Source organism: Stegostoma tigrinum, chromosome 24 (assembly GCF_030684315.1).
Source record: "Stegostoma tigrinum isolate sSteTig4 chromosome 24, sSteTig4.hap1, whole genome shotgun sequence".
Taxonomy (NCBI): Eukaryota; Metazoa; Chordata; class Chondrichthyes; order Orectolobiformes; family Stegostomatidae; genus Stegostoma; species Stegostoma tigrinum.
The window spans coordinates 5,711,638-5,734,100 of record NC_081377.1 but is presented as its reverse complement, the minus strand read 5'-3'; the positions used below and the strand labels follow the sequence as shown (position 1 = coordinate 5,734,100).

Here is a 22,463-nt window from a genome sequence, read left to right as displayed (position 1 = left end):
GGTCGAATTCGGCTGAGGACACTGTCAACTACATTGTTGGGGAGTCCTTGGTTGAGGAAGAAAGTGGGCATTTCAGCAGCGCTCTTGTTGAAATTGGCATCATCAGAACAGATGCAGTGGAGATGAATGAACTGGGAGAATGGAATAGGGTGTTTACAGGAACTAGAAAGTGAGGATGTATGCTTATGGTAACTGTGGGAGTCAGTGGATGTAATGGATATTGGTGGCAAGCCTATCCCCAGAAATTGAAACAGATGTCAAAGAAGGGGAGGGAAGATTCAGAGATGGACCAAATGAACATGAGACCTGAATGGAAATTGGAACCAAAATTAGTAAACTTCTCCAATTCTGGACAAGAGATGGGCAGCACCAATTATTTCATTGATGCATTATTGTGGATGGGGGCCGGAATAGGACTTCAACAAGGATTGTTCCACGTAACCCCACGAAGAGACAGGCATTACTAGGGCCTGTCAGGGTACCCATGATCACTACTTTTACTTGAAGAAAGTTAGAGGAGTTGAAAAAGAAGTAGTTCAAAGTGAGCACAAGCTCAGTCATTTGGAGGAAGGTGGTGGTGGATGGAGCCAGTTCAGGCCTTTTTACCAGGAAGAAGTGGAGATCCCTGAGTCCATCCTGATGGATGATGACCCATGGTGGAGAGGAGGCGGCTGGAGCCTGTGAACTGGTAATTCTGAAACTGAGTGTCAGAGGAATCATGCATGTAAGTGGAAAGGGACTGGTTGAAGGGAGAACAAACAGAATCAAAATAGGAAGAGATGAGTTTTCTGGGGCAGGAGCAGGCAGAAACAGTGAGTCTACCTGGGCAATCCTCTTTGTGGATTTTGAGAAGGAGGTAGAAATGAGTTGTGTGGGTTTGGGGGCACTGGGAGTGAGATCGCCAGATGCCATGAGGTTAATAATGGTTGTGGACATGGTAGCCTGATGTTTCATAGCGGGGTCATGGTCCAGGGGAGATAAGAGGTGGTATCTGAGAGCTGGCATTTGGCCTCTGCAATGTAGAGGTCAGTTTGCCAGATAACAACAGCACCACCCTTGTCAGCAGGATTAATTACAAGGATTAAGTCAAGTTTGGATCTGAGACCACTGAGTGAAGTCAGTTCATGGGAATATAGCTTGAAATGGTTGAGGGGGCAGAGAAATTGATGCAACTGAGATTTATGTCGTTGGAGTGTCTGGGATCAGGCAGGGTTCATCATGGATCAAGGGAGGAATAGAAGGATGTAACATTGAGTTGAAAATTGCTTTGTGTGGATGCTATAGTGGTCATCTCATCCTGGACTGCATGTAGACGAGTTGATATACCCCTGCTACTCCTAGCCCATTGAGCAGATTGCCTTATGAGGAAAGGTTAGACAGCCTAGGCCTGCATCCTGTGGAGGTTAGGAGAGTTAGAGATGACTTAATTGAAACATTGTAAGAATCCTGAGGGAAACAAAAAGTGCTGGAAATCACAGCGGGTCAGGAAACGGTTTTGGAGGGAGAACAAGCTGACGTTTTGATTCTGAATAACTGACGTGGAGGGGGCAGCATTTATGCAATAGCATTGGGAGAAAAGGTGCTGAGGTTAGATTAAGTGATCAGAATGTGAGAATGGCAGAACAATAGCGTGTGCAACTGCCAAATTGGAAAGAACAGATTGTCCCACTGGAGTAATGAGAGAGGAGACAGGACATTGTGACAGAGAATGCAACAAGTAAAGCTTAAAAAAAGGAAAGGAATAGTTGTGCGTTTACAATCTGAAAGTGCTGAACTCAGTGTTAAGTCCATAAGGTCGTAAAGTCCCTGATTTGAAGATATGTTGCTCTTCCAGTTTTCGCTGTGATTTGCTGGAGCATTGCAGCATGCCAAGGACAGACAAGTGGGCATGCGAGTAGGATGCTATGTTAAAATGACTGGCAATGGGAAGGTCAGGGTCATGCTTGTGCACTGACTGGAGGTGTTCTGCAAAGGGTCCCCCAATTTGCGTTTGTTTTCTCCAATGTAGAGTAAGCCACATTGGGTGCAGCGATTGCAGTAGACCAGATTGAAGGAGGTGCAGGTGAAATGCTGCTTCACCTGGAAAGACTGTTTAGGCAGTTGGATGGTGAGCATGTGGATGTCAAAAGGATATTTCCTCTTATGGGAGTACCTAGAACTGGAGGCAATAGTTCAAAAATAAGGGATTGTTCATTTAAGACAGATGAGGAAATATATTTTTCCTTCAGTAGGTTGTAAATCTTTGGAATTTTTTCCTCAAAAGGCAAAGGATGTGGAATATTTGAATATTTTTAAGGCAGAGATTGTTAGATTCTTGATTACCAATGTCTGAAAGATTATTGTGGCTAGACAGGAAAATAGAGTTGAGGCTAAAATTAGATAGGCTGTGATCTTATTGAGCAGACTAAAGGACCAAGTGGCCTACTCTTGTTTCTTGTTCATATGTTTGTAGCAGGGCGTTAAAGAGTTTCGATTTTAAAAGGTAATGTGGAAGATCCAATCCAAGATGGTGAGTACACGGATGTGGGAGCTGGCAGAGAAAACTAAGCAGGGGTGAAGTCTTACCATCATTGTTGCCCACCAGGTATAACAAGGACTTAGTGTTGGCAGATTTAATAAGCAACAGATAGAGTATTGATTAGAAAGCTGAGGTTTCTTTCCCTGCAAACAGTAGAATACTATTTACAAACTGACACTTTCTGAATAGGATCCCTTCCGGAAGCCTCATCGTCAGGCTTGGCTCTCAACCAGACTGGGAATACTCTAAACAGCCTGGAGAAAAGATCCTGAACCTACCAGAGGGTGTTGGGAGGATGTCTGATTACCCACATGAGGATGTCAAGTGCAGGGAAGCTTGGTAGCCTATCTATGTGCAGGGGTTTGGATGAGAGAATGAGTTGGGAAGAGTTTGAGAAGAGGGGGAAAGCAGTGGTGTTGTGTGTGATGGCATCTGAACAAGATACCTAAGTATGCCAGGCAAACTACTTGTTCACCACCAGCTGACATACTGTATTTTGAGGGCTCCTAAACTTTTGTTTGAAGCAGTTCTTGTCATCTTTGTTTGGTTTCCCAAAACCTGAGAAACACAACCAAGGGGATTGACTTTATGTAGGAGTTTCACTAACAACCCCCATTAACAGCTATTCACTCTCCTAGCCAGAGGAGTTATCAACTCCTTTGTCTATCCAACTGCTGTTCTCTCTCTTCATGCTCTATCCTTTATCCTAATATTTATTCACTACCCCATTCCTCTCCCTATATTTTTGCATATAAACCAACATTTTCCCAGCTACCATCAGTAGAGGAGGGGTCACTGGTCCCGAAACATTAACTCTGATTTTTTTCTTCACCGATGCTGCCTGACCTGTTGAGCTTTTCCAGCAACTTCTGTTTTTGTATCACATGGCACTACTTTGACGAGAGCAGATGAGTTATCCTGACACCTAGCCTACGCATCTTTGGACTGTGGGAGGAAACCGGAGCACCTCGATGAAACCCATGCAGACATGGGGAGAATGTGCAAACTCCACGCAGACAGTCACCTGAGCGTGGAGTCAAACCCAGGTCCCTGGTGCTGTGAGGCAGCAGTGCTCACCATTGAGCCACCGAGTGCCCTAAATGAATAAATTATTGCAATAAATTTATTTACCTTGCAGGACCGATCGCCGAAATCCTTTGGGAATACAGAATTATCAGTGTCTGAGAAAAGCACCGTAGTAGACACTACACATCAACACAGAAGCCACCTGCTGGACCCCAGTTGTCAGATCTGTGCAGGTAATAGAAGCAGAAACTCTCAGAATATACAGTCACATTTATAATTTTCTTGAACTGACTCTGATACCACTTCATTGGCAGATTTCTCACAGGGGTTTGTAACTGGTAAGGAAGAACAACTATTTGTTGTCTGAAGATATTTAGCTTGTGTGTCCGTCAGTGTCAGTCCCTGAAAATTGAAATCCACAGTGCATATAAAACAACAAATAAATCCTTTTGGAACTGTGTAGCTCGTGTCCAATAGAGTTACCTTTACGTTTGAATGATCATTCTTAGTGAAAACATCACACCCTGTATTATGGGTTGCTTAGATTCTGTTGGTTCTAGTGATTCAGAAAGCCATCAGTGTTTTTCATCAGGCCAATTTGAAGCTATTTAGATGATGTGAGAGAGTGCGGCCTGCTGGCTCCCTCTAATTTCACTCATGCCGTCTCATGGGAAACCCCAGAGGGCGATTTTTATCCAACCTGATTGGTAGGAAATCAAGGCGTTCATATTATCTGCCTATTAATCACCCTGCACAGTTTTACTCTGAGGTCCCATTAATAGACCTATGAGTCACAGTCTTACTTTATAAGAGCCTGTTGACTGGTATGTGAGTCTACACCATCGGCATCATTTGGCACCACATTCCTGTCACCTTGCCAACTGAGCTAAACAACTATTTGGAAGCGTAGTTTTCTCTCACACAGTAGTAGAATCTAGAAACATCACCCCTAAGATATTGAGAGTCACTTGGAGCTTTTATGAACGAGAACTGAGAATGGTTTATAAAGAATATGGAGCTGAGTTGGGTATATGGAATGTGACCTGACTAAATGGTACAGAGTGCTTGAAAGACTGAATGGTATTTTGCTGTTCCAGCATATGGAATTGTGGTTTGAAGGGTATGTAGTAGTCAAATTGTGAATTAACTCTGAATGTCTGGGTGAACATCATGTATTGAATGTGTAACCATACTTATCGTCGGTAACCATGAACTACATGGCTCCAGTATAAATGAGAGGCAGGAAGGGTGTGGGGCTGGGGACATGGCAGTGACCGCACAGATGCATGTTGAAATCTCGACAAAGCTGAGAGTAGAAGCCCTGTCTTATTTTAAAAAAATTTGTTGCAGCCTCCTGTCCACATGCTAACAATAGATTGACAGCCTGTCCAGTATACAATATCACGGACAATTGACAAAAAGCTGGGAACACAAAGAACAGTGCAGCACAGAAACAGGCCCTTTGGCTCACAAAGCCTGCAGCGACACATAACACCTTTGAAACCAAAAGCTTTTTGCCTCTACATGGTCCCTCCATTTCCAGTCTGTTTGTATATCTATCACAATGTCTGTTAGATGGTGCTATTGTATCTGCTTCTACCATCTCCTCTGGTAGCATATTCCATGCACTTATTACCCTCTGTGTCAAAAAAGACACTTGCCTGTCACGTTTCCTTTAAACTTTCCTACTTTTACCTTAAACATATGTACCCTAGTAATTAATATTTCTACCCTTGGAAATATATGCCAACTATCCATTTTATTCATAACTGTCATAATTTTGTACATGTCTATCAGATCACTCCCCCAGCCTCTGACGTTCAAGTAAAAACAAAACCAGTTTGTCCAATCTCTCCTCAAAGCTAATACTCTCCTAACTTGACAACATTCTGGTTAAGTTTTTCTGTATTCTCTCCTCATCTACCTCATCATGTGATGACCAGAATTATACATGATATTCCAAATGTGGCCTAACTAAGGTGCTGTATACAACTTCAACATGACTTGCCAATGTTTATTCCCTGTGCTCTGACTGATGAAGGCAAGCATGCCATATGCCTTCTTGACTTTTTTATCCACTTGCATTGCCACTTTCAGGAATCTGTGGACGTGTACGGCCAGATCTTCCATATGTTAATGCTTCTAAGAGTTCTGCCATTTATTGCGTAGTTCCGTCCTGCATTAGGCCTTCCAAAATGCAGAACCTTGCATTGTCTAGATTAAATTCTATCTGCATTTCTTTGTCCAAGTCTCCAGCTTGTCTATATCCTACTGTATCTTCTGGCACTCCTCCTCACTATCTGCAATTCCCCTCAATTTTTGCATCATCCACAAACTTAATAATCGGGCCACATACATCCTCCTCTGAATCATTTATATATATACCACAAACAGCAGGGGTCCCAGCACTTATTCTTACAGAACCACTGGTCATAGATCTCCAGTGAGGAAAAACACCTTTCTGTCACTGCTCACTGTTTTCTGTGACCAAGCCTATTCTGTATCCGTCTTACTAACTCACTGTGGATCCCATGTGACTTCACCTCAGTAAGGGACCTGGTCTGAGACCTTGCTAAAGTCACTGTAGACATCTACAACTTTGCCCTCATAAATAATCTTTTCCACTTGCTGAAAAATCTCAATCAATATTGTGAGACACAACCTCACCCACACAAACCTGTGCTGTTAATAAGTCCATTTTTTTCCAAATGTGATTAAATCTTCTCCAGAGGAATCCCTTGAATATTTTTCCTACCACTGACATAAGGCTCACCAGCTTGTAATTTCCCATTATTATCCCTGTTGGCCCTGTTAAACAAGGGAACAACATTATCTATTGTCCAATCCTCTGGGACCTCTCCGTGACTAAAGAGGATATAAGTATTTCGTACAAGGCCCCAGCAGTTTCCTCCCCTGCCTGCCTCAGTATTCTGGGATGGATCCCATCAGGTTCTGGGGACTTCTCTACCGTAATGTATGACAAAACACCTAACACCACCTCTTGTTTTATAACAGCATTCCCTAGACTATCAATGTATTCCTCTCTAGACTCACTATCCACCATATCCTTCTCTTTTGTGAATACCAATGCAAATACTCGTTCAGGAGCTCACCCATTTCCTCCAGCCCGATGCCTAAATTCTCTCCTTTGTCATTGAGTGGATGTACACTTTACCCAACCACAGTCTTGCTTTGTATATGTACGTAACACACTTTGGGACTTCTCTTAATCCTGTTTGCCAAGGACATTTCATGGAACTGTCTCACCAGATAGGGCAGATAAGAATGAGACACTTAGCTTGATTCTGATTTCACAAAAATTCTTTCAAAATTGCTTTTCCTTCTCAGGTCCAATGGTTCCACCTATGAAGAGTGGATTAAGAAGAACAAAAGAATCTTGCCTGGCTTCCAATTTATTGAATTCGGCTCCAGACATTTTGGGTGATGAGATTACTTTGTTAGAATCAAAATGCTTCTCACCGAAAGAAAATACGGCTGGTTTACCAAACCCCAGCAAGTGCCCTGCCGCACTCAAAAGGTAACAGTTCATACATGTTTCCTTGTGAAAGCAAAGCAAACACCATTTATAGGTGTCATAGATTCACAGAATTGATGTGGTGGGCCGTTTGTTTCATTATGTAAATACTGGCTTTCTGAACATTTTAATTAATTGCCGGGGCGGCGCGGTAGCTCAGTGGTTAGCACTGCAGCCTCACAGCGCTAGGGACACGGGTTCAATTCCAGCCTCGGGCAACTGTCTGTGTAGAGTTTGCACATTCTCCCCGTGTCTATGTGGGTTTCCTCTGGGTGCTTTGGTTTCCTACCACCGTCTAAAGGTGTGCAGGCTAGATGGATCAGCCATGCTGGATTTCCCATAGTGTTCAGGGGTGTGTGGGTTATAGGGTGATGGGTCTGGGTGGGATGCTCCCAAGGGTCGGTGTGGACTTATTGGGCCAAAGGGCCTGTTTCTGCACTGTAGGGAATCTAATCTTCTGTCTTTTCCCTATAATCCTGATCATGGTTTCTGTTGAAATAATCCTTCATTACCCTTTGCATACCTCAGTTGAAGCTGCTGCAGCAGCCTTCCAGGCAGTGCAATCCATACCCCTTAACTACTTGCTGAGTGAAAAGCTCTTTCTCACCTCATATTTTCTTCTTTTGCAAAATACTTGAAATCTGTGCCATCTGGTTCTCCGTCCATTTACGAGCAGAAACAGCTCCTCTCTATGCCTAATATTTAGATCCCTTATGATACTGAAAACTTCTATTTTTTGAAAACTATTGAGTCTTCTCCTCTCAAAGGGAAACAATTTCAACTCCTCCATCCTGCCTCATAACTGAAGTGTCTCATTCCTCAAACCATTCTTGTATACCTCTTCTGTACTTTCTGCAGTGTATTTACATGCTTATAGTGTAGCGTCCAGAACTGCACACAGTAATCCAAATGAGGTGTAACTGTTGTCACACTTGTACAAGCCCATCATGGCTTCTCTGCTTTTGTACTCTGTGCTATAATTTATGAAACAAAAAATACTGTATGCTCATATTAACAATTCTGTCCATCTGTCCGAGATAATGGGAACTGTAGATGCTGGAGAATCCGAGATGACAAAGTGGGGAGCTGGATGAACACAGCAGGCCAAGCAGCATCTTAGGAGCACAAAAGCTGACGTTTCTGGCCTAGACCCTTCATCAGAAAAGGGGCGGGGGAGAGGGTTCTGAAATAAATAGGGAAAGAGGGGGAGGCGGATCAAAGATGGATGGAGGAGAAGATAGGTGGAGAGGAGACAGACAAGTTAAAGGGGTGAGGATGGAGCTTGTAGAGGTGAGTGTAGGTGGGGAGGTAGGGAGGGGATAGGTCAGTCCGGGGAGGACAGACAGGTCAAGGCGGCGGGATGAGGTTAGTAGGTAGGAAATGGGGTTGCGGTTTGAGGTGGCAGGAATGGATAGGTGAGAGGAAGAACAGTTTAGGGAGGCAGGGACGACCTGGGCTGGTGTTGAGATGCAGTGGGGGGAGGGGAGATTTTGAAGCTTGTGAAATCCACATTGATACCATTGGGCTGCAGGGTTCCCAAGCAGAATATGAGTTGCTGTTCCTGCAACTTTCGGGAGGCATCGTTGTGGCACTGCAGGAGGCCCAGGATGGACATGTCACCTGAGAAATGGGCGGGGGAGTTGAAATGGTTTGCAACTGGGAGATGCAGTTGTTTATTGCGAACCGAGCGTAGGTGTTCTGCAAAGCGGTCTGCAGGTCTCTGCTTGGTTTCCCCAATGTAGAGGAGGCCACACCGTGTATAGAGGATGCAGTCTCCCTTGCAGGAACAGCAACTCCTATTCCATTTGGGAACCCTGCAGCCCAATGGTATCAGTGTGGATTTCACAAGCTTCAAAATCTCCCCTCCCCCCCACTGCATCCCAAAACCAGCCCAGCCCATCCCCACCTCCCTAACCTGTTCTTCCTTTCTCCTGTTCCCCCCCCCTCCCACCTCAAGCCACACCCCCATTTCCTACCTACTAACCTCATCCCACACCCTTGACCTGTCCGTCCTCCACGGACTGACCTATCCCTTCCCTACCTCCCCACCTGCACTCACCTGTACAGATTCCATCCTCGCCCCTTTAACTTGTCTCCACATATATTCTCCTCTATCCATCTTCGATACGCCTCCCCCTCTCTCCCTATTTATTTCAGAACCCTCTCCCTTTTCTGATGAAGGGCCTAGGCTCTAAACATCAGCTCCTGTCCATCTGTCCTGCCAGTTTTAGTGGCTTGTGTGTGTAAAATCCGGGTCAGTCTGCTCCTACATATCCTTTAGAATATAATCCTTTATTTTATACTGTCTCTCCATGTTGTTTGTACCAGACTACATTACCACACATTTCTTCTCATTGAACTTCATATTTCACCTATCCACCCATTCCATCAATGTGACTATATTCATTTGAAATTCTATAACGTTCTGCTCAACCTTTACAATTCTCCCAAGTTTCTGCCCATACTGAAAATACCAATTAAACTAATACTGTTTATTTCCTACTCTTAAGACAATTTTACATCTATGTTGCTTCTGTCTGTTTATTCCATTATCTCATAAGTGTGTTGCAATTCTTTTTGAAGTCCATGTTAATTTCAGCAGCCGCCACTCCAAAAAAAACTCCACTACATTCATCAGACTTGATTTTTCTTAACAACCCATGCTGACTCTTCTGAATCAATCTTGGTTTTTCTATGTGGCCATAATTTTCTGTTTTGAATAATTGTTTCCAGATGTTTCCCCACCACTGAAGTTATAGTGATTGTTCTGTAAATGTTGGGATACTGGCACCCTGGGAAGCTGATTTGCATATCTCATAATGTTGTTGAATCACAGATGGTTGAGTGAACTTACAATTGCTTCAGTGGATGTAGTTAACATTTGTTGTCAACCATATAGATTAGTGAGGCCTAAGGCCAAACAATGGTGAGTTGGCTGATGTTGCTGCTATAACTGATGTCAGTGAGGGTCTAGGCCCGAATCGTCAGCTTTTGTGCTCCTAAAACGCTGCTTGGCTTTCTGTGTTCATCCAGCTCCACACTTTGTAATCAGTGACCCTGTGTTGACAGAGGAAAATACAACTGAAGTAGGTGACCTCTATTGGAAGTGTGTGTATTTGTGGAAATTGAAAGAGGATGTGATCAATTTACTTCTGATGGCCACTGATGTCATTTGGTTTACCTGACACTACAAGTGGAAAAAAGATATTGGGCAACATGGGATAGGTGACACCAAGAAAACTGTACTGTAGAATTGTGTACTTGAATTAAATAGAGAAAGGCTTACATTTCAAGACATGGGATATCTCAAAATACATTACAGAAAATGAAGTAGTTTGAACTGTTGCCACTGTTGTAATGTGGGAAGCAGCCAGTTTCCATACAGCAAGCTTCCATAACCATCGTATCATAGTGCCTGTTTCTGATGGCAGAACCAGATCCTAAAAGATAGCTAATCTGCTTCTGTCCATTGTAGGAATACTTTATTGAGTAAATCTGGCATATGCCTAATTTCAGTGATGTCTATTTAGGGATAACTAATGGCTGAGTGATGGGAGAGAACTTCACTGGCATTCTTCAGAGCAATATTTTTTGATATTTAATGTCCATCTGAAAGAGGACAAGGGACCTAACCTTACAAGAAAAGTGCCGGTCTGATAATGCAGCACACCGTCAGTACTGCATTAAATTTGATGATCAACCTCATTTCGTGCTCAAGCCTTTAGAAGAAAAGGGAATAAACCAGTGGCTTTGAAAATGGGCAATTGATGATAATCTTTCCCTCTTATTTCGGTCTAATGTTTCCAAGTCAGTCTGCTTGCCAAGTAGAACCAAAACTTGAGTCAAACTGAACACTGTATACACCCACGAGGCTGATAGTAATAAATGTGATCGAGAAAAACCGAAGCTGTAAAGAGAATACCAGCTCAATGCAGAATTGAAATTACTGCCATGAATTTGGGTTTCAAATTTCTCAAGCAAAAATATAAGCTAAGCAATGTTCACTGATGTTGAATGCTCTACCTTTTTCTGTCTACCCTGTAAAATGTCCTGTGATGTTTTTTAAAGAGCCTGTAGAAATGTAAATTGTCATTAAAATCAACGGCAAAAAGCCAAAAAAAATACTAGAACTGGAAATGGGTTACAAGAACATAAAATTTTGCAAAGCACCCAGCATTTCGGACTGTATCTGTGAAAAGATCAGAGTTTTGTTTCATATGTATGAACCCTTCAATAAATGACTTCTGACAGTGGTTCTACGCTCCAAAGTGAACTCATCTGCTTTCCCATGAGGATGTTATATGATCCACTAAGTATTTCAGGGATTCTTTATTTTATTAATGTTGAAAATTATTTAATTATACTCATGGCTAGAGTAGGTTTGAATGATAAGACATGTGAATTCCTGATCTTGGATGTAGCATTATGTTGAGTCGTGGCCCAAGAGCATCTCGGGTGTTTCTTATGATGTGTGACAGAAAGAAACCAGGGTACTTTAGTATCCCTACCCGCATTCATACGTTAAACATGCACGGGGGCATGCACACGTGTATGTGCGCATACATGCGTGCACACACTCCAAATGGCAATCTGCCCAAGGACGCCTTTGTGATTGTCTTCTTGAATTACTATCAGATGGAGGAAGATGGGTTGGAAGAATGGCTTTTTGATTAACTGCATGACATACCACCTGCTGATGATGTCATGGCGTTTTGGTCAGAGTAAAGAAAGAGCTTATAGGACCCAGACCTGACCTGTTGTGTTCCTAATCGTCTCAAAAGCCTTTGTAATAATATTTAATTAGCTAATATAACTTGTACTTAATTGATATTTTGCAATAAATTACATTTTGTTATGACAAGAGCCTCATTTTGTTATGACTTACTGGCGATTGGTTTCTCTATCAGTGTAAACCGAATAGCCCCTTGGACACAGGCATGGAAAAAGGAAGACGAAAAGTGGCAGGATGCTTCTCCCCACAGATGGAACACTCAACTTTCCATCTTAGGGGCATAAAGTGCTAAAAACTGTTTATGTACCTCACAACCAAAGAATCTCTGACCTGGATAGATGTGCACTTACTGACCCTACCCACATGGCATCTTAACATTTCACAGCAACTGTCAGAGTACCTGGCTGTGATGCCGAGCCTTTAAATTACACATGATGACCACAGACTTGCTCTGAAAGGTCAGGAAAGGGTTTGCATTCCTTCAACTATCCTGCACTACGAGGTCCTTCTTTGATTTGTTGATTTCATGAGGTCGCCCTTACCGTGAGAAAGGAAAAGTAGGGTGACAGTCTGCATGCAATTGTCACTCCTTGGAAAACCTTCTCAAAAATGTCAAAACAAATGCCAGCAGAAGATTTTGCTGGGCTCTGTAAGCTTACGGTGGAACCTTAACAAAAAGTAGAACCTCCTCAGGTTTGTTACGTTGATTAATAATAATGATGCAGATTATGAGATCAAGCAATAATGAACCTCCAGGGAATAAAATTGAGAGAGTGGAGAAGCTGGGTTCAACAATAATTCAATTTCTGAGAGAGAAGGAAAATATCCAAAATATTTAAGAAGCAGAAGTTAGACCTTTGTCTATGCCAACCCAAATCTGAATAAGAGAGAAATTCCACTGACAGCATATAAATCCACAGAAGACACAGCTGAGACAAACAATATGTTAAGAACTCAGATACTACAAAGAAAATCAGCAGTTGCAGTAGCATCAACTACACTGACAGCAATAAAGAATAGATGTTCAACTTTGAAGTCCGCTTCAAAAGAAATGCCATAAGTTAAATGCCCTTCAGTTGAAGAGAGACTTACAAACATCAGATCTTCAGGAAGACCAACCAAATCAACTCTTTTTAACAAATAGCTGTTCTTCCAATTCCAAACGGAGAACTTTTGAAGAGAATATTAAAGCCTCCAGATAATGTAAACTTGTAAAGTTAACATTTTGAGCAAAGATAGAGTAAATGTGAACATATAAACACATATGGAACTTTACAATAATTGAGGAACTTGGGGAGTGGTGGATATTGTATCTGTGTTTGACAAGGTTAATAGTTGATAGAGTGCAGTCAGCATTACCGTAATCATGCCACAGGGACTTGGTCAGTGTAGGAAAGGAGCTTGTAGAATATAAGCCTGGGGTTACTGTGCTCCAGTAATCTGTATAGTAAACTGTATGGTATTGATGTATCGTGTAATAGTTGCAGTCATGTAATAAATGTCAAATTGTTGGCTCAACCAGATCCGTAGTTAGCCCCGAAACATGGGTATCCTGATCCAAATTGGATCATATATGAAGGATCAGGGAATAGCATTGTGAAAGGTGTATTCAGAGAAAGAACAATGAATGATTTTTGACTGATTGCGATTGAGGATAGAAGGCACTTTTGATTTGCACATCAAAAATTGCCTTTTGATCTTCTACATGAGTAGCCAGAGTTATTTTTGGAGCTTTCTTTAGAATAGTGCTATGCCCTCAGCTGATGTTAATATGGGAAAGGGAAGATCCTGGAATGAAACCTGGCTTGGTAGATCATATTTTGTTCTTTGAATTTACCATTGTGGTCGTTACTGAAGTATGAACACACAAGACTGCAGATGTGGTTTTAACATTAAAACAAGTTTATTACACAAAAAATCAAACCAATTGCATATAACAGAATTTTTAAAAATTCAAATGCTTGGCAAAACAAAATCCCATCCAGCCTCCAACACCAACATGTTGTGGGTAATTAAAATCTCGATGAATGCTTATTTTTAGTTCTGGTCTTGTGATGTACAAAACCTTTTTATTTGACCTCACAACTCAGATCTTAGACGCTCCCTCCTTTGAATAACAAATACAGCTTTTAAACCAAACACTCCCAGTCTGGAAGTTTTCACAAACTGAAACTCTTACACTTTGGTAACTTATTCCCTTAACTGCTCTCAACACATTCACTAATTCTTTAGGAAATAGTTTCTTATGCTTCCTAAAGGGAAACTGGCCTGTTTATTTAATCGGAGATAATAGGAACTGCAGATGCTGGAGAATCCGAGATAACAAGGTGGAGAGCTGGATGAACACAGCTGGCCAAGCAGCACCTTAGGAGCAGGAAAGCTGACGTTTTGGGTCTAAACCCTTCATCAGAAACTCCTTCGAAGAGGCTTCGCAGTGGGGTTAAAATTGTATGAGCGATAATAGGAACTGCAGATGTTGGAGAATCCGAGAAAGCAAGGGGTAGAGCTGGATGAACACAGCAGGCCAAGCAGTTTTGGGCCTAGACCCTTCATCAGAAATTATTTAAGCTTTCTTTTTAAAAGAGTTGAGACTAAAATCTATCTCGCACTAAAATCGCACTAAAATCCAAAAAGCTTAGACTAATTTGCATCTCTCCATCTCTACCAAATACCTTTATCACATTATTTAATAGTATTAAAAGTTATTACTCAGGATTTTTTCAGAGCTTTGTTCCATATTTGAACATTTGCTCACTCCTTTCAGAGTTTACACTATTATTGATGACTCAAATGCAACTGTTGCAACTATTTACATTAGTTTTTTTTTCTTGAGACATATATAGATTGGCAGCTTTCTTGTGGTGTCGCTTTGACAAGAGTCACATGTTACAGATTGCAAGAGGAGAGAGCTGAGTGGCTGGGATGCACAACTTCAGTGAAAGAACTTGGAAAGCAATTGAAAAAGATATTCCTAGTGTCAGGAAGAGACCATTCTCAACTTACCTTTTAGAATGTTAAGCTGTGTGTCAAATGTCACCTGAAGTCATCTATTTTTTCTTGATTTCAATGGAAAAGCAACATGATCATTTGTATAAGGAATGAATTATTTCAGTATTAATTGTTTAATTACTGAAATCAGCACTGGGAACTAAGCATTCTTTTCCTTGCCAACTAGATATAGTTCAATGGTCAAATATATTTCCTTTGTCATGGGCCAGGAATCCTGGCCATATTTTCAATGAGAAAATGAGGCCTCTCTTTTAAATACAGTATAAACATTCAGCAAACTTTGCCTAATAGTTGTTAGGTTTTTGAGATACTCCTGTGATGAATGATGAATGCTCAAGCAGTTGAGAAGTATTTAAAGTGCAGGATGGGTCACTTTCACACAGATCTTAAATGATTGTCAGTCCATTAAGAATGAGTGGATTCAGGAAAGCATGTATCGCCTTTATGTTGACAGACTCTCTTGATTGAAATTAATTGTTGGAGGAAGTTTTGAAATTCAGAATACAGTCGCCAGGACGTCTGGCACTCAGCAGAAAAGTGACAAAGAAATGTATTGCTATATTAACATCCACTCATTTTAATTGATTGCCTACAAAGTGCTAAGGGATGTGCTGAGGTAATGAAAAGCACTATAAATACACATTCTTTCTTTCTGCAGCTGTGAAATGCTCTGGGACATTCCTGAGGACATGAAAGGTGATATATAAATATTTTCTGTTCCCAAAATTTCTGCAAACGTGTTGAATCTGGAGCTTTGTTCCATTTCTGAAGACAAGTTCCATTTTGAAGCTGTTCTATTTCTGGTGCAATGTTCTATTTTTAGAGTTGTGTTCTGTTTCTGTAGAAGTGTTCTGCAGATTGCACCTATGTTCTGTTTTTGGAATTGTGTTCTATTACTGTAGCTGTGTCCTGTTTCTGCAGATGAGTTCTATTCTGGGAGATTTTCTGATTCTGCAGATATCTCCTGTTTTAGGAGAGGTTTTATATTTTGAAAGATTTCCTGCCTGTGTGGCAAGCTATTCTGTTTCAAGGAGCAACAGGTGGCTGATTTTAGGGGTAGAGGCTTGCTTCTGGAAAAAAGTACTCTTTTGTTGCCTAACTGCTGCTGTTTATCAAGCAAGAAATCTTTTGGATAGCTGTTTTCATTTTGGTAGTTGTCTGTTGAAGTGATGCTTTCAGGAGAATTGTTCTGTTTTAGGAAAGGTATTCTATTTTGGGAGTTGCATTCAGGTGGGGTATTCCATTTTGGGAGAATGGTGTTTTCAATAAATATGTATACTGTTTTGAAAAGCATGTTCCTTTTGCACAATCCTCCTTTTAAGATATTTTCCTTTTTCACTCGGACATACTTTGGTCTTTGTGTCCCAGTCTGCCATTGCAAACGATCCTGGCTTCTGCAAGAGTTCACCCTTTTCCAATAAAATGTCTGTAAAAATAAACACCATTTTTTGTTTGGATTTATTTAGCCACTGTGTTTGCCATGTAGCTCTTCACATTTTTAAGAAGCAGCAGGATTTCACAGCACTACATGAAAGTTTAGGCTTTAACTAATGAATGTTTGTGTTATATTGAATTCATGGAATAAATTTGTAAGAAAGATGATTTATTGGATGTCTGTGAAGCTTGGTCAGGTTTTGATAGATTTGCAAAACCATGTTGTTTCATGGAAGAATATATTGTGTCCTTTAATGGTTGGTAAAGGACTGAAAATAAATTTAGAGATACTTTGGTTCATTTAAATTCGGTCAATTTGCTGGAATACGTTAGGTTGTCACGTATGGATGGGCTCCTGGTTCTAATTGAGATTCTCGGAGCAAGACTTTCAGTTGGATTAGATGTGTGCTGATTTAATAAATATCCTTGGGGTTGCAGTCATTTCTGGCAGCCTAAATGGAACAATGAATGAATTCTGCAGTGTCATTAAAACAAAATTGACTTATTGATTTCACTTTTCAAGATAGATCAGATTTTGGATGCATGCATTAGTGAAGCAGAAGCATTAAAGCCAGAATTAATGTGATTGAAAGCATCTTTAGTCGATCTGGATACTGCAGCAGATGATAGGATTGGAACAGGTTATGGAATTGAACCCCAAGAATGTGCAATAACGATTAGCAAGTGTTTCAAGTGTGACTTAAAATATCATTGCTTAATGAACTGCTCAAAGTAGAAAAGCAGGATCTACATAACAACCAAGTAACACAGAATTCTGAGGTTGCAGTTTATGATAATGATCAGTTGGAAGGAATTGTACTGGTACTTAAATGGATTAGTAACACCACTGGCCTCTTAATGCAGAACCTTGTACTAATGTCCTGGGGATGTGGGTCATTTTGAGTCTGGTATGACCTCTTCAGAACAATTCCAAAGAAGTCAAACTGCACTCAAAATGTTGTCTTTGTTTCTCTTCACAGTTGCTGCCATATCTGCTGAGCTTCTCCAGTAATTTTCATGTTCGTGCAAGCATGAGATTTTAGCTACAATACATTATATGGTCAAATGAAACCCATGGAACCATCACAAAGTAGAAGTAAAACCAGAAATCCTCAAGAACACTTGGTGGCTGCCAGTGAACAGTATGAAAACCAGTAAGTGGGGCAAAACAACAGAAAGCTAGGTAATTGGAAATAATTTGGAGTTTATTCTAAAGTACTACATAGGGATCACCCAGTTCTGTGGCAAAGATGGATTATGTAGAAAGGGTGCTTGCTGCTGAAACTTCAAGCATAAGAGGCTTAAGGCTTTGAGAAGTGACTGGGTAAAAGCAATTTTAGAGTGGATTATTTCACTGCACCAAGAATTATCCTGAAAATCCTTTTAGCTCTTTAGGCCGCATAGTCATGCAAGTATGGATGAATTGACATAAAAAAATGGCATTTCTGCATGAAGATGACTTTCAGAAAGAGGTATATCTGAAACTGCCCAAAGAGATAGAGCAGGAAGATAGAAAGTAACCAAATTAATCTATAGCTTTAATAATGCATCAAAGAGTAGTATTTTTCAGTGAGATATCTTTTACTGAAAATAACATTTGAGAATTATTTTTGTTGAGTTATAGGAAAGGTTAAGCCAGCATTTTTGCCCATCGATAATTGCTGTTGAGAATGTAGTGGTGCGCTGCCATCTTGAACTCCTAAAGTACATCCATATCAGGTACATCAATAAGTGCAGTTGGAGAGGGAGTTCCAGGATTTGGATCCAGCAATAGTAAAGGAATGATGATATATTTCCAAGTCAGGATAGTGTGGTAATGTTTGGGTGGCATCCACGTACTCATTCAACCTATCCCCATGCAGATTTCTCATGTCCTCATCACAACAATTCCTTTCATCTGTTCTTCAAAATCAAATCATACTCTGGCCTCTCATCTGAATCATTACTACAGATAGCAAATAATGCAGGCAATAGGACACTCCACTAGTCATGTCTTTACAGCCTTTTAAAATTAAACCCTGTGAATCCTGACTCCATCTTCTGTGTGTTAACAATCCTCAATCCACACTGATAGATTACACAGTACGCTAAGGTTCAATTTTGTACAAATACCTGTTGTGAGGCATCTTATTGAACGCCTTCTGGAAATCCAAAAACACTACATTTACCGTTCCCTTTCTTAACTCTGCCTGTTGTATCTTCAAAGAACTCCAGAAAATTTGTCATATGTGATTTCCCTTTCTCAAAACTATGTTGACCCTGATTGCATTAAGCTTTTCTACATGTCTTGCTATTTCACCTATAATAATTGATTCTGACATTTTCCAACACAACGTTAAGTTGACTGGCATATAGTTTCTTGCTTTCTGTCTCTCTCCCATCTTGAACAAGGGAATAACATTAGCAATTTTCCAATCAGCTGGAACCCTCCTGGAATTGAGTGACGCCTGGAATATTTTGACCAAAGCCACCAATATTTCTGCAGCCATTGACTTTAAAACCATTGAATCGAGGCCATCAGGTCCTAGCAACTTGTCTGCCGTTACTCCCATTGGTTTTTGAGGTACTTTGTCCCTGTGATAAAGACTGTTGCAAAATGTTTCTTTCAATTGGTATCTTGCTTACCAGTTATCATTGGGGTACTTTCTGTGTCATCCGTAGCGAAGACCAACGTGTAATATTGGTTGAAATTGTCTGGCATTTACCTGTTCCTCATTTTGAATTCCCTAGTTGCATCTTCTAAGTGTCAACACTGACTTTAGCTATTCTTTTCACATCTGTAGAAGCATTTACTGTTTCTGTATTTCTTGCCAATTTATTTCCATAAGCAGTTTTCTCCCTCGTTATTATCTTACTACTCTTCTGCTGGTTTGTACAAGATTCTCAATTCTTTGGCCTGCCACAACTTGTCGTCTTTCGAATGCCTTAGATTTTGGTAGTCTTGATTCCCTTAATAACCATGGGCGATTCATACATTTCCATCGAGTACTTTTTGACCAGAATACATTTTTCTGAGAATGATGAAATATGTGCTAAAGTGCGTACAACTTATCATCGACTGACTTTCTCCTTAGTCTATTTTCGCAGTCTGCTCTAGACACCTCTTTCTTCATAACTGTACAATTATCCTTACTTAATTTGAGATCATTGGTTTGAGACCCAAGTTGGTCTCTCTCAAACTGAATTTGAAACTTTAAGTTCTAACTTGTTGTTTTACTGTCAATCTATCCATGATGTCACACTCAGTCAAATATGACCTTAATGTTAAGGGCAGTAACCTTCCCTTCCTTTCTTGTGTTCAGCTCTTTTATGTTATGATGGAATGAAGTCAGGAGCTGAGTGGATCTGGTCGTATTCAAACTGAGTATCAGTGAAAAGGTTATTGTTGAGAAACTGCTGCTTGATGACACTGTTAATGACCCTCTCCATCACTTTATTGATAACTGAGAGTAGGTTGATAGGACAGTAACTGGCTGGGTTAGATTTGTCCAGTTTTTTTGTGGACAGGATAAACATGGGCAGTTTTCCAAATTGTCAGGTGTGTTGTAACTGTATGAGAACAGCTTGGCCAGGGGCATCACAGGTTTGGAGCACAAGTCTTTGGTACTATTGCCTTACCTGGTTCTTGATTTAATGTGATATAAATTGAATTGGCTGAAGGCTGGCATTAATGATGCTGGGGACAGACGGAGGAGGCTGAGATGGATCACCTGCTTGGCGTGTCTGGCTGAAGATTGTTGCAGATATTTCGACCTTGTTCTCTTGCATGGATGTGCTGGGCTTGCTCCTCATGGAGGATTTGGATGTTTGTGAAACTACCTCTTCCATGGGTTGTTCAGTTGTCCATAATCGTTCATGATTGAATAGGGCAAGACATTCTGAACCATTTGTTGTGGGATTGTTATTTTTATCTATCACTTTAAACTTATGTTGTTTGGCAAGTAGTTTGTATTATCACCCCATTTTTAGGTATGCCTGGTGCTGCTCCTGTTGTGCCTTCCTGCTGCCTTCATTGAATCAAGGTTAATCCTCGGGTTAAGTGACAAAGACAGAGCAGGTGTTATGTCTTATATGCCCCGAGGCTGCAGATCATGTTGGACTACAATTTTGGCTAACAGTGATTATCCACTGTAGCCATTCAGTATGGTAACAACGCCACACAACACTGAGGACGCCCTCAGTATGAAAATGGCACTTTGTGTCCCTAAAGACTGTGCACGAACTCTTTCTGATACTACCATGCACAGATGCATCTGCTACAGGTAGATCTGTGAGGGTGAGGTCAGGTACATTATCTTCATTTGGTTCCTCGTCATCTGCCGCGGGCCTAGTCCAGTAACTATATCACTTAGGACTCGACCAACTCAGTCACTACCACACCACTCTTGGTAATGCAGGTTCCTGACCTTTACCAAGGTACATTCTGTGCTTTTGCAGTTCTCATTGCATCCCCCAAGCGAGAAGTTTTGGACACCCCTACCCGGGGAAGAATACCCAGGGTAGGGGAGTCCAAAACTAGATGCCATAGGTTTAAGGTGAGAGGCGAAATATTTAAAAGGGACCTTTCATGCAGACGGTGGTGCGTGTATGGAATGTGCTGCCATAGGAAGTTGTGGAGGCTGCTACAATTACAACATCATTTAAAAGGTACAGTTGGAAGGGTTTAGAGGGATATGGGCCAAATGCAGGCAAATAGAACTAGATTAATTTAGGATATCTGGTCGGCATGGACAAGTTGGATTGAAGGGTCTGTCTCTGTTATGTACAACTTTTATGACCCTAGGACTCTAAATGGTGTTCTACATGTAGGAGAACTGATTCACCACTTGGTGGGGGATAATCAGCCGATTGTTTCTTTGCTCCCTGTCTATTCTTCCAGTATCTCCATCACATCTGTTCTGACGCTGTCACTTTCTACTGAAGTGCATCTGTTGTGTCTTTTTCCCTCACCTGAGGATTTCCCACAGTGTGGTTGACAGGACCCTCAGCTGTGTATGATCTAAATTCCACACTTCTGCCAGCATCCTTCCCCTCCCTCACAGAATAACAGTAGGGTTCCTCTTCTCATTTTTCACTCCACAAGTTGCTTTATTTCATAGGATTATCCTCCACTAATTTCACTACCTCCACCAGGATGCCACTGCCAAAAACATCTCTCCTGCCCATCCAGTGTCAGCATTCCGCAGGCGATAATCCCTTTGAGACACCCTGGTCCACTCCTCTATCAATTCTAACACTTCCTTACCACAATCCCTTCTTGCTCCTTCCCATGCAATCGCAGAAGGTGGAAGATTCTCCTTTCACCTTTTTGCTCTTCACTGTCCAAGGCCCTGTACACACGTTACAGGTGAAGCCACATTTTATTTTACTTTCTTTTTAAATCTAGTCTGCTGTTTTTCCTTCTCACGATGTGGTCTCTTTTCCATTGTCAATACCAAACACAAACTTCGTGGCTGCTTTGCGGAGAACCTCTGCACTATCTTTAGGAATGACGCCAACATCCCAGTTGCTTGCCATTTCATTAAACTACCTTGCTCCTGAGCTAACATTTCTGTCCCGGGCCAATTACAGTGCCCCAAAAACTGAATGCAAGCAGAAGGAAAGCACCTCATTTGCCACTTAGGCATTTACAGTCTCTAGGATTCAATATTGAGTTCCACAGATTCAGTGCATGATCTCTGTCCTTCACTTTCATTCCCCGCGCCCCCCTCCCTGACCCTAGATTCACAAATGTCCCTCTCTCTCTCTCTGGGCCAGAGTTCAAGGTTCTTCTGAGGTTGTGATGGTCATAGAGGAGTGTGATATCACGTCCAAATCACGGGTTGATTTGGTTAAAAAAAAAATCCACATTTTATTTCAGTACAACAGTGAGATCGTCTGTACCTGTACTGTTTCACATTGTATACATCTGTTCCAAGTAAGGACTGCCTGCCCCAGCTTTCTTCTTTCACCAAGTGGCTATCTGGATTTAAATAATTTGAGGGGTTTATACTCGATCCCTTTTGTTCCCTTATTCACCTGGACTTGCAATTTCCATATTACAAGTAACCTCCTTGTTCTTCCTATGAAAATATATTGCCTCCACATTTATCTGCCTGAATATTATTTACCTGCACTGCAGGTTTACTAACTTCCTCCCATAATTTGGTGCAGTCCTCATCAATATTAATTGTTCCATCTAATTTCGCAAAATCTGCAAGTTCAGAAAT

The 22,463-nt window shown here is 41.2% G+C and overlaps 1 protein-coding gene across 2 annotated transcripts in view; it reads left to right on the top strand.

Moving 5' to 3' along the window:
- The first annotated feature begins 4,499 nt into the window (after positions 1-4,499).
- Positions 4,500-22,463, top strand: part of LOC125465154 (PHD finger protein 3-like) — a 44,296-nt gene continuing 26,332 nt past the window's right edge. Inside the window, exons 1-2 of one of the 2 annotated variants that reach the window (XM_048558357.2) lie at positions 4,500-4,664; positions 6,893-7,082. In XM_048558357.2, coding sequence (XP_048414314.2) covers positions 4,622-4,664; positions 6,893-7,082 — 233 coding nt within the window. In that variant the 5' untranslated portion in view covers positions 4,500-4,621. Of the gene's footprint in view, positions 4,665-6,892; positions 7,083-15,478; positions 15,517-22,463 lie in introns of those variants that run through there. The other variant, XM_048558358.2, reaches the window with a different exon arrangement.